We start from the raw sequence: 16722 nt of genomic DNA on the forward strand, positions 1-16722 counted from the left end.
AGTTTTCCGGGTGCACGTATTTAAAAAATTAATTTTCGAATTTTATACATATAAGAATTGAATACATGATAAAAGTGGAATTTCCAGTTGGCAGGGAAAGGATAAATCAGTCAGTAGCCTTGACTGCTCATTTGGAAGAAGATAAAGTTAACTCCACTCCCACCACATAGCAAAACAAATTCCACATGGATTAATCATGCAAAAATATAAAACTCAAAACTATGACAAGTAGGATGGGAAAACACAAGAGCATATTTCTACCATCTGATAGCAGGTGAGACAGGTAAGGTGGGTGGGGGAAGAGAGAAAGGAGTGCCGGAAGTTTCTTATGTCAGCCAAACTGGCAGTGGGAACTATCAGATAAGAACAGCTGGGGCTGGGACTTCCCTGGCAGTCCAGCGGTTAAGAACCAAGGAATATCTTTCAGACACTGGCGCAGAGCTCTTTACAATACGGGTGATCCTATCAACAACCCATTTTAGGGAATTGCCTGGCGGTCCAGTGGTTAGGACTCAGCGCTCTCACTGCCGAGGGCCCAGGTTCAATCCCTGGTCGGGGATCTAAGATCCCACAAGCCGCACGGTGCAGCCAAAACACATCAATTTTACAGCGGAGGAAACCGAGGCTCACGGAGAGGAAGCGGCTCCCCCAGTCACCAAGCAACAAGTGGTCAGTCCCTACTCCAGTTTTGATGAATTAGTGGAAGCCACTGAGGGTGTCTGAACAGGAGCATGATGAGGCCGTGCTGGGGAGGGGAAGACACATGGGGAAGTCTCAGACAGCTCTCAGGGAAACTGGTGGCCGTGGATGGGACAGAGGGGCTATGGCCTTCCTGTGTGAACTTGAGTTATCCCTCTTTGAGATGGAACTAAAGAAGCAGAGAGGCACCTGGTGTAGCCTTGGCTCAGGGCATTGCCTTGTGGGTGGCTCAGGAAATACAAGAGGGAACAAGGTACTGTCATCTGATGGGTTCCATTAACTCTCATTTTAACATTAGCCAAGTGGGGACGGAGGGAGGGGCAAGGCAAATACTAATGGTTTGATAATTGAGCCTGAGGATGGAAACTTGCTGAATCTTTGCAAAAATGCTGCAAAATAATAACAGTGGAATGCCCCAGTGCCTCCATATTTCTGACCCCTTTACTGCGTGCCAGGCACTTTTCTAAAACGTTACATGGTTTACCTCAGCTCACCCTTATAGCAACTTTGTGAGGTTGACCCCATCATTACCCCCATTTGACAGATGCAGAAACTGAGGCCCAGAGAGAAACACATGCTGGTGGCCACAAAGATGGTGAGCAACAGAGCTGGGCCACCCAGCTCCTGAGTTAGTGTTTTCTATGGCTGCTGTAAGTAATTAACACCAACTTGGTGGTTCAAAACACAAATTTATTATCTTATGGTTCTAGAGATCAGATGTCCAAAGTGAATCTCACTATGCTAAAATCAGGGTGCTGGCCGGCTGCGTTTCCTTGCCTATTCCAGCTTCTAGAAGCCTCCCTCATTCCTCGGCTCGTGGCCTCCTCCTCCATCCTCAAAGCCAGCATTCTCATTAAGCCCACATCTGCTTCCATTGCTACATCTTCTCCTCTGACTCCCCTGCCTCCCTCTTTTCTTCTTTGTGGCCACACCGCGTGGCATGCAGGATCTTAGTTCCCTGACCAAGGATCGAACACACGCCCCCTGCAGTGGAAGCGCAGAGACTTAACCACTGGACAGCCAGGGAAGTTCCCCTCTTTTCTTTATAAGGACCCTTGTCCTTGGGGCCACCTGGATAATCCAGAATAATCTCCCCATCTCATGATCCTAAATTTAGTCCCATCTGCAAAGTGCCTTATGCGTGTATGGTAACATATTCATAGGTTCCAGGAACTAGGACGTGGACGTCTTTTGGGGGGACCATTATCCTGCCTACCACAGTGTCTTTTTTTTTTAAGATTTTTTTTTTCTTTTGACGTGGACCATTTTTAAAGTCTTTATTGAACTTGTTACAATATTGCTTCTGTTTTATGTTTTGGTTTTCTGGCTGCAAAGCATGTGGGATCTTAGCTCCCCAACCAGGGATCGAACCCACACCCCCTGCACTGGAAGGTGAAGTCTTAACCACTGGACAGCCAGGGAAGTCCCTACCACGGTGTCTTAACCATTTAGGCCAGGGGTTGACAAACCATCCGTCCCGTGGGGCAAATCCATCCACCATGCTTTCATATGGCTCAGCACTAGGAATGGTCTTTCCATTAAGTGGCTGAAAAACATCAAAGGAAGACTATTTTGTCATGTGAAACTCAAATGTCAGTGGCTATAAATCAAGTTTGCTTGGCACAAGCACAAGCTCATTCGTTTGCATATTGTTTTTTTTTTTAAATAAATTTATTTTGTTTATTTTTGGCTGCATTGGGTCTTCGTTGCTGTGCCCGGGCTTTCTCTAATTGTGGCAAGTGGGGGCTACTCTTCATTGCCGTGCACGTGCTTCTCATTGCGGTGGCTTCTCTTGTTGCAGAGCACGGGCTCTAAGCACGCGGGCTTCAGTAGCTGTGGCACGAGGGCTCAGTAATTGTGGCTCGCGGGCTCTAGAGAGCAGGCTCAATAGTTGTGGCGCACGGGTCTAGTTGCTCCGTGGTTTGTTTGATCTTCTCAGACCAGGGCTCGAACCCGTGTCCCCTGCATGGGCAGGCGGATTCTTAACCACTGCACCACCAGGGAAGTCCCCGTTTTCATATTGTTGATGGCTGCTTGCTTTCCTGTTGTCTGTGGTCTATGGCAGACTCGAGTAGCAGGCATAGATTGTATGTGAAAATATGGGCTCTCTGGCCCTTTACAGAAGTTCGCTGCCCCCTGGTCTCTAAGCCATCAACCCACACGTGTTGAGCCCAAGTCTGTGCCAGCATGTTTCATGTGCTCTGCTTATAACAACCGGCAGAGGTAAAGGCATGTCATCCATTCCCGGTAATGTGGGTGGGGAAATGGACAAGCCCTTTCCCTCTCCAGGCTAACGTTTTCCTGTGTGGAGAATGGGACTCATCCTTGCATTTACTGGTAGCTGTTGCCAGGGCTTGGTGCTCAAAAAGCACTTAGCACAGGTCTGGGGTACAAGGCTTTAAGGAATGGTAACCAGGGGAATTCCCTGGTGGTCCAGTGGTTGGGACTCGCTTTCACTGCCGAGGGCTCAGGTTTGATCCCTGGTCAGGGAACTAAAATCCCGCAAGCCACGGCACGGCCAAAAGAAAACAAAAAAATAAGAAAAAAGAAATGCTAACCAGGAGCACGGTACCATTTGACAGAGGGGGCAAACTGAGGCCACGTGCTCAGACCACATAGCTGGTGAGGGATGGAGCTCTGAATCAAACCAAGGTCCCTCCAGCTCCAACCCAGGCCTTTTGTGGGCAGATACTGGCAGAGGCAGAGCTAAAGATGTGACAGTGGTGGAGGAGAAGGCATGGGAAAGTCGGACCGTTAGACCAGGATCGGGGAGGGGAGGCGGCCGTTGGGTCCCAGCCTTGCTGAGTACGACGGCCGGCCCACCCGGTTCAGTGGGTGTAGGAGATAAGGAAACAGATACAGGCTACCCAGTCACGATGCTCGTGCCAGGACATCAAGTGCCACCCAGCCTGAGGCTTCTGGATACAGGCCAAGTCCCCAAAGCCTACAACAGCCAAGGGCCTCGCCCATGCAGCCAGGCCAGCTCACCATTGCCTTCCCAGAAATCTCTGCCTGGGTAATAGGCATCCCAGCTGCCCAGAAAAATCCCTTTGACAAAAGGTTGGGGTAGGAAAGCTAGAAGTGATTCTACTGGCCACCATGATAGGACCAAAGATAGAGCACCTGCTGTGTGCCGGGCACCAAAGCACTTATTTCCTTCTAGGAATCCATTTTATCCTTTCAATGAAGCTCTGAGGACGGATGGCACAATGAAGAAATGGAGGCACAGAGATGCTTTGTGACTTGTCTGAAATCACACAGCCGGCAGGAGCTGAGATTTTGAACTCTGGTCCTGACACCATGCTCTCTTTTTTTTTTTTTTCCAAAAATTTTTTCAATTGTTTTTGGTCGCACTGCGAGGCTCGTGGGATCTTAGTTCCCTGACCAGGGATCGAACCCAGGCCCTCCCTTGGCAGCGAAAGCACAGAGTCCTAACCGCTGGACTGCCAGGGAATTCTCTCAATTTTTATTTTATATTGGAGTATAGTTGATTAACAATGTTGTGTTAGTTTCAGGTGTACAGCGGAATGATTCCATTATACATATACACCTATCTATTCTTTTTCAAATCCTTTTCCCATTTAGGTTATTACACAGTATTGAGCAGAGTTCCTTGTTGGTTATCTATACCATGCTCTTGAAATGTGTGTTCTGTGAATAACTCCGATTAACTAAGCATTTACTGTAGACCCATCTCTGAGCTAAGTGCTATACCCACACGAGTTCACTGAACCCTTGAGGCAGCCCCGAGAGGGAGCTGATACTGTCATTAACCCCATTTTCTGGATGGAGAAATTGAGGCTCAGATATGCAAAAGGTACAGATATGAAAGGTTCAGGGATACTAAAGGTCTCTGCTAGTACAGAGCTAGAAGAATGGAGCTGGGACTGGAACGGAGCCAATCCTGGGTTCCAGAACCTGGCTGAGAGTCAGAACTCTGCTTAACTTTTTTGTAGATGTGTTCATTTATTTAGCCCCTTGCTAGAAGGCGATTCATGTCCCTTGACTAGTGCTATCACCTCTGGTCTGGTTTCCTGGCTTCTGCCATTGTACCCCAGAAAGGCCAGGGGGTACCTGTGAACCCCTGAGCCAGGCTAGGTTCCTCCTCTGCTCAGAACTCAATGACTCCCACCTCTCTCAGAACAGAAGCCCAGGGAATTCCCTGGCAGTCCAGTGATCCAGTGGTTAGGACTCCGCGCTTTCACTGCCCAGGTTCAATCCCTGGTGGGGGAACTAAGATTCTGTAAGCCACGTGGCACGGCCAAAAAAAAAAAAAGAGCAGAAGCCCAAGTCCTCCCATGACCCACAAAGCCCTGTACACTCTGCCCATCCCCTCTCTGCCCCCACCTCCTCCCATTCTACCCCCTTGATCTCCCCACTCCAGCCACACGCGCCTCTTGGCTGCTCCTCAAACACACCAGACACGCTCCAGCCCCAGGGCCTTTGCACATGCCTTGCCCACTGCCTGAAACATTCTGTACAGCTCCCTCTCTCACTCCTCTGGTCACCTCAGGATGACCTTCTCTGATCCTGTCTGAAATTTTAAACCGTGCTTCCAGGCCCTATAGATCACTCCTATCCCTCCTTCCTGCTAAACTTTTCTCCAGAGCACCTTCTCTGACATTGTGAGAATTTTCCCCATTCATCTTAGTATCTTGTCTGGGTTCCTTTCTACAATTTCAGCTTGACAAGTGCTGGATCTCCAGGGTCTAGGACAGAACCTGGCACATGGTACCTGCACAATAAATGTTTGCTGAAGGAAGTTATGAATGAACTTGCTTATGTTAAGTAAACTGTATGCTTATCAACACTAAAACAAAAAAACAACTTCAGGTAGAACAAGCCTTTGGACTAAGAAAAATCCCTCTCCCTCTCACCCCTGGCCCGGAGCCCTCACTTCCTCTCCCTGGGGGCAGTTCCTCTCACTGGTTTCCCTTCTAGACACTGTCCACAGGGCACATACCTAAGTAGATTTCTAGATGTTTATCCCTCATCCCCCCTGTTTTGTTACACACCCTGTTCCTCACTTTGCTATTTCACAAACTAACATAATTAGACATTGTTTTGCATCTGCAAGGCTCTTCATCTCACAAGGGAACATAGTAGCCCACCCTAGGAACAGTACCCTTTCTCATTAAACCAGCCTGAGGAGCTTTAAAAAGATACAGATGCCACACATACACACAGAAATAAACAGTCTAAGCTCTGGAAAGAGTCTTCTTGGCTGTCTTACCTCCGGGGTGAGGACAGCTAGCTGAGGGTATGTGAAGGGTTCTTTCACTTGGAAAGCTAAAATCTTCTGTGCGGCTGAGGGCTTATTTTTAATTTTCAGCCCCTACCCCCAGCCCAGCAGAGAGAATATATTAATTTTGTTATAAAAGAACTTCAAATCCTGTTTAAAAATAATCCTCCCTGGGAACTCCCTGGTGGTCCAGCGGTTAGGACTTGGCACTTTCACTGCCGTGGCCCAGGTTCAATCCCTGGCGGGGGAACTAAGATCCCGCAAGCTGCGTGGTGTGGTCAAAATAATAATTATTATTATTATTCTCCCATTGGGGATTGACTGGGAAGGGGCAGGAGAGAACTTTCTGGAGTGATGAGAAGGTTCTTACAAGAGATCTACAAGTTTTTTCTAAGGGCCAGGTATTAAAAATTTTAAGCTTTCTGGTTCAAATGTCATCTCTATCACATATTCTTCTAAGAACGCTTTAAAAATACAAGAGCCATTCTTAGTCCAGGCCACAGTGCAAGTGTAATAACAATACCTTATACTACTGAGCTATACCCTTAAAAAAATATATTAATAATGATAGGCGCTCGGGCTTCCCTGGTGGCACAGTGGTTAAGAATCCGCCTGCCAATGCAGGAGATACGGGTTCGAGCCCTGGTCGGGTAAGATCCCACATGCCGCTGAGCAATGAAGCCCGTGCACCACAACTACTGAGCCTGCACTCTAGAGCCTGCGAGCCACAACTACTGAGCCTGCATGCCTAGAGCCCGTGCTCCGCAACAAGAAAAGCCACCGCAATGAGCAGCCCATGCACTGCAAGGAAGAGTAGCCCCCGCTCGCTGCAACTAAAGAAAGCCCGAGTGCAGCAACGAAGCCCAAACGCAGCCAAAAAGAGAAAAGCAAATACCGTATGCAGCCAAAAATAAAATTAAAAAAATAAAAACAAAAAAATTAAAAAAAAATAAGGATAGGCCCTCCTTGGGCATGAGGGGATTCAGGAAACTGGTAATATTTTTTACCTGCTCTAGATGCTGGTTACCTCATACATTTAGAATCTATACCCTTTTACGTATGAATTTTCTACTTCAATAAAAACTTTAGGGAGTTCTCTGGTGGCCTAGTGGTTAGGATTTGGTGCTGTCACTGCTATGGCCCAGATTTGATCCCTGGTCGGGGGACTGAGATCCTGCAAGCTGCACGGCAGGGCCAAAATATATTAAATAAATAAAATGAAATTTCATCTTAAAAAAAAATGTTTAAAATATTCCGCTTGATTGGTTCAATGTAAGAGGGTCCACCCACAAATGCACAGCTTAATGCAACCATCAGCAAAGATTGAGGAGGGTTTCCAGGTGCTGATGTGAGAAAGGGATCATCTCCGACATATATTAAGAAAAAGGAAAAAAAAAAGCAACACGATGTGAAACAAACACCTTTTCATTCAACAAATATTTGTTGAGCACCTACTATGTGCTATGTGCCAGGCACTGTGGATACACCTTCAAACCAAACAGACGTGCCTTCTTGCCTCATGAAGCTAGTACTCTAGGGATTTGCTGACATTTTTGTAAAAGGGGAAAAAAGCCACTAAATAAAGAATATGTATATAATTGCATGCAAAGGTCTAAGGCCTAGACTTTGGAAGAAAACACAAGATGTTGTAATACTGATGCATCCCAAGAATGAAGTGTGATGTTGGGAGAGGGAGCAAGAGGGAGATTTTTCATGATAAAGCTTGTTATCTTTTGTTTTTTGAAGCATGTGAATGTATTATCTCTTCCCCTGCAAAAGTTACAATTAACAATATCCTCTTCCACAATATTTTTAACAATTCAGATGCCAGAGCCCTACTGCTGGCTGAGTTGAACTCTCTAGCGAGTGAGCCATGGAATCTGCTTTTAAAACAAGCACCATGACTTTTTTCCCAGTCCCCGAACCCCATCAGAGTCTATTGTTTTAGGTTCTAGAATCTTTTTCCATACTGCTCATGCCAAGAGTGGGCTGGGAAGGATGGCAGCGCCCCTTGTTGACATCCGTCGGGGCCGGGAGCCATTTCCTGGCTTCCTCAGAGATGCTGCCTTTCTCTAGATATGGTGTCTGATAGGGAAGGAGCTTTCTGTCCTGCCCAGTCTTGTCCAAGTATGTGCCTCAACAGATAGGGCTGCTTCTCCAGCAGCTCATGGAAAAATCCATGTCCCCAGTATCACCAGTCCCAGAGCCCTCCTGAGCACGTACAGCTTACCAGGCACTGTGCAAAACACTTCCCACCAGCCAGTACAGTCTCCCCAGCCCTACAGATGAGGATACAGAGTCTCAGAGAGGTCACCAACTCGCACATGGCCACACAGCTTGTATGTATCAGAACCAACCAGGATTTGAGCCTATGTCTGTCTGATATCACCCACTAAATTCACAATGACCGATGGGAAGGCACTGGGGTACAGGGGAGGATTTGTGAGCCACTCTTTCCAAACCACACTGTTCCCAAAGGAAATCTTGTTATCTGATTTCACAGGGCAGAGCAAGGGCCCTAGGTTTTTGGTTCTGATGAGAATGGACTACTTACAAACTAAGCAAGACACCACCACCCCCCGTCCACTCTGAGGATTCAAGCCATGTGGCCCCTCTGGAGGAGTTGAGGGCCTGGCTGCAAGACCCAGCTGAAGTCTCCATCTCACACTCTCCAGCCTCACAGAGAGAAATAATTAAGCAACTGTGTAGTTTGTTTGCTGTTCCCTCTGCCACATTTTGCTTAAATCTTCCCATGGCTGGCTCAACCTCCAGCCCTTGGTCACCTAAAATAATCCCAGATGATCCTCCCCCCACCACACACACTCCTACCTAAAATTACGTATTTCTTCAAGAATTTTTCCACTCTGTTGACTGCTGTGTTCTCCGTGTCTAGACACTGCCTGAAGGATGCTCAATACATATTTGTCGATGGAATGTGCTTCTAGTGCCCAGCACAAGGTCTGTTGGGCACATAGGTCCCCTGTCTCCTGTGTGTTCCTGGCAAGACCATGCATGGCTGGCTCCCTCTGGCCAAATTCAAGGCTGGGTGAATCATTATCACTGTCCACTCTGCCCCCAGGCTTGCCTCAGGGAGACCAAAGATCCCTCAGGTGCTGCCCACAGGCAGGCAGGACCCCAGGCAGAGAATCCCAGATCAGAGACAGCCAGCCACACCGAAGGGACGCACAGCACGGGCAGCCACAGGGTCTGGGGCTTGGGCCAAAACCAAGAGCAAGGGGGCCCCTCAGGAGGTCTGGGCTGGCAGCTTCAAGCAGAGAGGGGAGAGGCTGTGCAGTTGCCAGGCCCTTGGCTGGGCTGGGCAGGGAGAGCCCAGCCTCCCCTATCTGTCTCTCTTTGCAGCCTCTGAAGGCCACAGTCCCTGGGGGGAGGGAGGCACAGCTCTCGCCAGCTCGTTTTTCTTGATTATTTTTGAGCGGTTTCCGGCCCCCTCCCCAAGGCCCTTCGGTCTCACAGTTTCCAGGAAGTTTCAGACACACAAAGAGGGGTGGCAGAGCCCCTTTAGCCCAAGGCAGTGCCACGTGGGCCGTGTGCCCACCTGAGCCCTGGGGACCCAAAATGGAGGAGAAAAGAGAAACTGAGGACCGCACACCCCTCCGTGGAACCCTGGGAAGGGAAGCTCTGCAGGGCGTGGGTGGGGAGGAAGCCTCATCTTTGCCCCATCCCATAGGCCCAGAGGCCGCCCTCAGAGGTTCGCGGGAGGGGGTCCCGTCGCTGGGACCCCTCGAAATGGGAGCGAGCGCCCCCGGCTCCTTGCACAGGGCGGGGAAAGTTTCTCAATTGTTTCCTGTTTCCTTCCTGTCCCTTCGCCGGTGGCGCCCTTGTTTCCGCCCTTCCCAGACGGCGGGCGAGACCCGATCGCCTCCCACCCCAGCACTGGGTCTGCCTAGTCTTGCCTCAGTTTCCCCATCTGGCCGAAAGCCCGGAACGGCTACTTCTAAGGGAGTGTGAGCAGGAGGAAGAAGTGGATAAAGGGAATTGGAAGAGGAGGATTTGGGGAGGTTGGGGCCCTGGTCCTTTTCCGAGCGCCGGTCGCCGTGCCTCCCCTCCCCCGCCCTGCATCGAGCCGCCCAGATAACGGGACCTCCCCGGGCGGAGCATGCGCCGTGTGTCCCGGCCCATCAGCCGGAGGGGGAGCAGGGGCTCCCGAGAGGGGATGCAGGGCGACCTGGCGGGAGCAGGTGGGTGTGGGCTCGGCGCAGAGCAGGATGCAAGGCCGGGAAGCAGGAGGCCCCCAGCTGCAGCGCGGCTGTTTAAGATCTCGGATGTCTCCCCCCACCAAGGCCCCCGAACTCAGCAGAGGCGGCCGCGGGCCAGAGGCGGCTCCTACCGTAGGCTCCGTCCTTCCGCTCGTCCACCATGGCCGCGGCGGGCGGGGAGGGGAGTCTGAGCCAGCGCGACCCCAGCCCGGCAGGGCGAGAGGCTCCGCGGGCTGCAGCGCCCCGCCCCGGGTCCGGGCCCGCCCCTCCCACCTGGTCATCCCCTCGCGACCCCACCAATGGGAGTCCCGAGCGGGTGGGGGCGGGACCCAGGGGCGGGGTCGAGCTCGGGAAGGGGTGGAGCCCCAACCTTTGTTTCCTATCTGGGCTCTCAGAGAGACCCTCTAGGTTCGTTTAGTGGGCAAGGAGCAGTCGTCATTCATTCAATCTATCCATCCACTCATTCGCCAGATAGATATTGAGTGTCGACTGTGTGCCAGTGAACAGACAAAAAGATGCTATTTTTCATTCATCAGATTGGCAAGAATTTTAGAGTTTGGTAACATCAAGCGGGGTGAGCTGATGCTGTGGGTCAGAATGTTCTCTGGCAGAAAGATTAAATCCAAACCGTGTTCACCCTATATGATTCCTCTCTGCCACTGATCCTGGAGAAACCATATGCACGGCGAGTACGTGCCAAAAGGTGTTACCTGCAGTTTTGGGAGTTCTTGTAAAAAATGGTGGAGAACATGTATGTCCACCAATTGAGGGGTGCATACAACACAACACAACAGAAGAGAACACCATACAATGGATGAAAAGAATGAAATCATTAGGGAAATGCAAATTAAAACTTGATAATAACACCACTACATACTCACTGGTATAGCTAAAACTCAAAATACTGAGGGTACCGAGTGTTAGTTAGTATCTGGACCAAATGGGGCTCTCCTACACTGCTGGTGGGAATGTAAAATGGTACAACTACTTGGAAAAAAGATCTGGTAGTTTCTTATAAACGGGCATCAACCATATGACCCAGACATTCTACTCCTAAGTATTTACCCAAGAAAAATAAAACCAAAACCACTAAAAAAAAGAAAGAATAGAAAAGAAACCCGCAAAATGTGTATGCAAATGTTCATAGCAGCTCTGTAATAGCTTTATTCATAATGGCTCCTAGCTTGAAGCAACCCAAGTGTCCAGTGTCCATCAACGGGTGAATGGTTCGTCAAACTATGGTCCATCCATACCATGGAATACTCCTCGACAAGAAGAAGGAATGAACTATTATTGGTAACTGCCACAGCATGGATGAATCTAAAAAAAAAAAAAAGACATTATGCCCAGTGAAAAAGGCCAGAGACTTTGATATGAAGTTCTAGAACAGGCATAGCTAATCAACCCATGGAACATGAATCAGAAGTGGCCTTTGCTGTTGGTAGTGATTGGCAGGGAAGGCCATAGGGTGACTTCCTGCGGGGGCAGAAACAGGACTGTGGTTAAACAGATGGGTTCAGTTTGTCACAGTTACTTGACTTCTGCCCTTTCTTAATATATGTTACATTTTAATAGTGGGAAATATCTCAATAGTTTAAGAAAGAAGGAGGTGGCCCTGCAGGTTAGTGCAAGAGTAAATGTTTAAGGAGATTAGTCAGCATCAGGTGAGGTATTAAGTGCTTTTCATTAAATTTTTATCACCTTTTTCCCATTGGGGAAAATGACACAGGGAGATTAAGCAATTTATTAAGTATTTTGTGTTACTCCTTGCAACCAGCTGCAGAAAGTGACACAGAGAGGGTAACTAATTTACCCACAAACACACAGTTAGTGAGCACTGAGCTGAACAAGAATTTGAACGCGTGAAGGCTAACTTCACATTCCACATACATTCCACACCCCTCAGCCATAACCCTGCAGAGTAGCTCAGCTAGGCTTTCAGGTCCTATTGGTGAGTAAAAATAGCAAGTTGTTTTTAGTCGGTTACCTTTGGTATGAGAAAGAGAAAGAGAGAGAGAGATACATCAAACAGACACACAGACACACATCTGCACATAACAACAGAAAAAGATTTCAACTTTATAGGGGATGTCAGAAGGACCAGGATGGAGGAGGGGAGGCAAAGGGGACTTTTTCCTAATCTATCATGTTCTATCTATCTTTCTCTCTGTCTCTTTAGTGGAAGAAAGTATTCATGCGTTTCTTGGGTAATGAAAACTCTATTTCAAAAAATAGATTCCAGGGGGCTTCCCTGGTGGCGCAGTGGTTGAGAGTCTACCTGCCGATGCAGGGAACACGGGTTCGTGCCCCGGTCCGGGAAGATCCCACGTGCCGCGGAGCGGCTGGGCCCGTGAGCCACAACTACTGAACTTGCGCTGTAGAGCCCGCGAGCCACAACTGCTGAAGCCTGGGCGCCTAGAGCCCGTGCTCCGCAACAAGAGAAGCCACCGCAATGAGAAGCCTGCTCACCGCAACTAGAGAAAGCCCGCACACAGCAACAAAGACCCAACGCAGCCAAAAATAGACAAAATTAAATTAAAAAAAACAAAAAATAGATTCCGTGGAAATTCCCTGGCGGTCCAGTGGTGAGGACTCTACCTTTACACTGCAGGGGGTGAAGTTTCGATCCCTGGTTGGAGAACAAAGACCCCGCATGCCGCGGGGGATGGAGGGAGGGGGATGGGGAGTTATTGCTTACTGGGGACAGAGTTTCCGTTTCAAAAGAGAAAAAGAGTTCAGGAAATGGGTGGCCGTGTTGGTTGTGCAACAAGGTGAATGTACTTAATGCTACTGGACTGGACACTTAAAATGGATAAAATGGCAGATTTTATGTGGTAAATATATATTAGCACAATAAAAGTTTTTAAAATAGCTTTTTAAAAATACGGTGCAACACAGTTGTGATGGGGGCACAGGAGACTTGGGAAAGCAAAGAGGAGGGATCTGACCTAGACAGGGGGTGGGAGGTCAGAAAGGGCTTCTGAAGAGGAGGCCTGAGAGCTGAGTGAGAACCAGGTGGAGTCAGTGTGTCTGAGTCAATGGGTTCAAGCGTGCCTCCTGGGAGAGGTCATCAGGGGTCAAACTTTGTCAAGCAGGGCAGCTTGAGGGCATTGGGGAGCCCTGGGCTATGTGAGGGTGAGGGAGGGCCATAGGACTGTGAGTTTCAGGGAGATGCCTTTAGTGGTGTGGAGAAGAGATTAAGGGGGGTGTCTAGAGGCAAGGTCCCTGTAGGCATCTAGGAGGAACTGGGGCAGGGCCTCAGCCTCTAGGGACGGGGGAGGTTGCAGCTGCAGTGGGGCAGCTGGGCACACAGAGCTGCTCTGTTCTCTGATCCCACTGAAGCTTTTGGGCTCATGAATTTTTCAGCCAAACAGACCTTGAGTTTCAGATTCCAGGGCGCTGGGCCCAGGCTTTTAGGTTCTGTTTACTGCCTGAAAACATCTGAGGGCCCCAGGAGAAGGACCCTTGCAATGTTCAATGATGCTGGGGCTGGGGTGAGGGACTGGCAGTGTCCTCAATCCACCCAGTTTACCTTCTGAGCAAGGGGCTGGTCGAGGCACGAAGGACACCCCTCTTTTGGGCAGAGGCAACCTAAAACCTTGGGCTTTGCAGGGCTAGAATTTCCAGCTCTGCCTCCGCTGGCTGGGTGGTTTTTGTACAAATCATTCACTCTTTCTGAGCCTCAGTTTTCCTATCTGTCAAATGGAGATAACAGGTTTCCTAACTCAGAACATTGTCTCCCACATTGGAGACTTTTAGGGGAGCCCCTGAGTGTAGTGAGCACCAAATAGGGGTTAGCTATTGTTAGTAATAGTAATGCTTGTATCCTGTAATGAGACAGAAGAGGGCTGGGACCTAGCTCTCAAACTCCACAACTCAGGTTCAAATTCTGGCTCAATTGCTGTGTGGTCTTGGGCAAGTGGCTTCACCTCTCTGTGCTTCTGTTTCTTTCTCTGTAAGAGGACATGAAGGTAAGCGCTCAGTGGATGATATTAGAAGCAGTGGGTGGTTCTGATAGATGCTGTACTCTCTCCTTCCTTCCTCAGGTCCCCTGTGGGGATGCCTATCCCCCTTTCACAGGCTGATAAAGACCTGGGGCTGGGTTTGGTGAAGGAGGGACTAAGCACGGGAGAGCTGAGTGTCTCCCCCTAGAGGCCCTGCAGGACCCTCCCTCCCTCTGTGGAGCACGATCATTCTCAGGCAGGCTGAGATTTATTTTCCCTTTCCTTTCCCCTCCCCACCACAAACTTCCCTGCCAACAATCTTGGGGTGGAACCCAGGGTCCACGGTAGCTGATGAGCTGGGAGGCTCCATCGCAGGCACAGTTCCAAGCATCGTGTTGCATGTCATAACTCAGCTGAGCTGCGCTGTAACCTAATTAGGAAAGAGCAGTGGTTTTTTTTACTGTGTTTGTTTTTATTTTGTTCTGGTTCTTTTTTTCCTTTTTTTCTCTTTTTTTTTTTTCATTTTGCAAGGTTTTTTAAAAAATTTTATTGGAGTATAGTTGATTTACAATGTTGTGTTAGTTTCAGGTGTACAGCAAAGTGATTCAGTTATACATATGCATACATTCATTCTTTTTCAGATTCATTTCTCATATAGGTTATCACAGAATATTGAGTAGAGTTCCCTGTGCTATACAGTAGGTCCTTGTTGGTTATCTACCTTATTATATATAGTAGTGTGTGTATGTAATCCCAAGTTCCTGATTGATCCCTCCCTATTTTTTTTTTTTTTTTTGCGGTATGCGAGCCTCTCCCGTTGCGGAGCACAGGCTCCGGACGCGCAGGCTCCTCGGCCATGGCTCACGGGCCCAGCCGCTCCGCGGCATGTGGGATCCTCCCAGACCGGGACATGAACCCGTGTCCCCTGCATCGGCAGGCAGACTCTCAACCACTGCGCCACCAGGGAAGCCCCCCTATTTTTTTTTATTTTATTTGTGTGTGTTTTAATTGAAGTATAGTTGATTTACAATATCATATTAGTTTAAGATGTACAGCACAGTGATTGTTATACTATATATATATACACACACACACACACACACACACACACACACACATTATTCTTCAGATTCTTTTCCCTTATAGGTTACTACATAATATTGAATATATTCTCTGTGTTATACAGTAGGTCCTTGTTGGTTATAGTAAAGTGCAGTTTTAACTGTATCTCATAGATGTGCAAACCGAGATCCAGGGAGGGGAAGCCAGGTGCCCAAGGCCATCCAGCTGGCTGCTTGCATACCCAGGACTTGAGCCTCAGCCGTAGGTCCAGAGCCCATGCACTCAACCAGCACACACACGAACAACAACAGAAACAATACTATTACCAGCTTTGTGCCAGGCTCTGCAGTGGGACTTTCCCTTGGGTTGCCCCTGCTCTGAAGATCATGGTGGAAATTCAGGGATGGGAAGCCCGTGAACTTCAGCACAGTTAAGGGATCGGCAAATAGTCCCTGGCAGTAATGGGATCTCATCACATCACCATTTACCCTCAGGACTTTCTCAAATGTCAGCTCCTTCTCTGATCTCCCTGCCTCACAGCCCCCCATTTATTCTCCAACACACACACACACACACACACACACACACACACACACACATGCCTCACAGCTTGTGGGATCCTAGTTCCCCGACCAAGGATGGAACCTGGGCCCTCAGCAGTGAAAGCGTGGAGTCCTAACCACTGGACCGCCAGGGAATTCTCAAGGGTCACCTTATTTTTTTTGGTTTTCAAGTTGCATACCTCTCGCCCTCCCTAGGAGGAGAGCAGTGGAGTGGCTTTGTCTGCGTCACCATCCATAGTGTCCCAGGAGCGCTCAATAAATATTCACTCACTGAATGAACCATCATCACCATAATGAAAACGGCTTCCATATATCCAGTCTAGCACACAGTAGGTGCTCAATAAATGTAGGTTGAGTGAATAATATAATAATTATAGTCATACTAATGATGACCATTTATCTTTTCAACATTCTATCAACATCCTAATGTCACATAGTAGGACCTTATAAATACGTTGGGAATGAATAAGAGTAACATCAGGGGAGGGAATTCCCTGGTGGTCCAGTGGTTAGGACTCCACGCTGTCACTGCTGAGGGCCCGGATTCGATCCCTGGTCAGGGAACTAAGATCCTACAAGCCGCGTGGCACAGCCAAAAAAAACAAAAAAAAAAGAGTTAACATTAGGGGATAAAGGTGTGGTACATATATGCATTGGAATACCACTCAGCTATAAAAAAAGAATGAAATAATGCCATTTGCAGCAACATGGATGAATCTAGAGATTATCATACTAAGTGAAATAAGTCAGACAAAGACAAATATCATATGATATCACATGTGGAATCTAAAATATGACACAAATGAATTTATCTACAAAACAGAAACAGACTCACAGACACATAGAACAGACTTGTGGTTGCAAGGGGAAGGGGGGTGGGAGAGGGATGGATTGGGAGTTTGGGATTAGCAGAAGCAAACTATTATACATAGTATGGATAAACAACAAGGTCCTGGCCTTCCCTGGTGGTGCAGTGGTTAAGAATCTGCCTGCCA

General features: G+C 48.5%; 1 protein-coding gene across 2 annotated transcripts in view; it reads right to left on the bottom strand.

Annotated features, from left to right (window-relative positions):
- Positions 1–10411, bottom strand: part of SLC44A2 (solute carrier family 44 member 2 (CTL2 blood group)) — a 28127-nt gene extending 17716 nt beyond the window's left edge. For both annotated transcript variants that reach the window (XM_079915559.1, XM_079915557.1), the window contains exon 1: positions 10290–10411. In XM_079915559.1, coding sequence (XP_079771685.1) covers positions 10290–10320 — 31 coding nt within the window. In that variant the 5' untranslated portion in view covers positions 10321–10411. The remainder of the gene's footprint in view (positions 1–10289) is intronic.
- Between the last annotated feature and the right edge of the window lie 6311 nt (positions 10412–16722).

The sequence above is a fragment of the Stenella coeruleoalba genome, assembly GCF_951394435.1.
Source record: "Stenella coeruleoalba genome assembly, chromosome: 3".
In the NCBI taxonomy this organism is placed as follows: domain Eukaryota; kingdom Metazoa; phylum Chordata; class Mammalia; order Artiodactyla; family Delphinidae; genus Stenella; species Stenella coeruleoalba.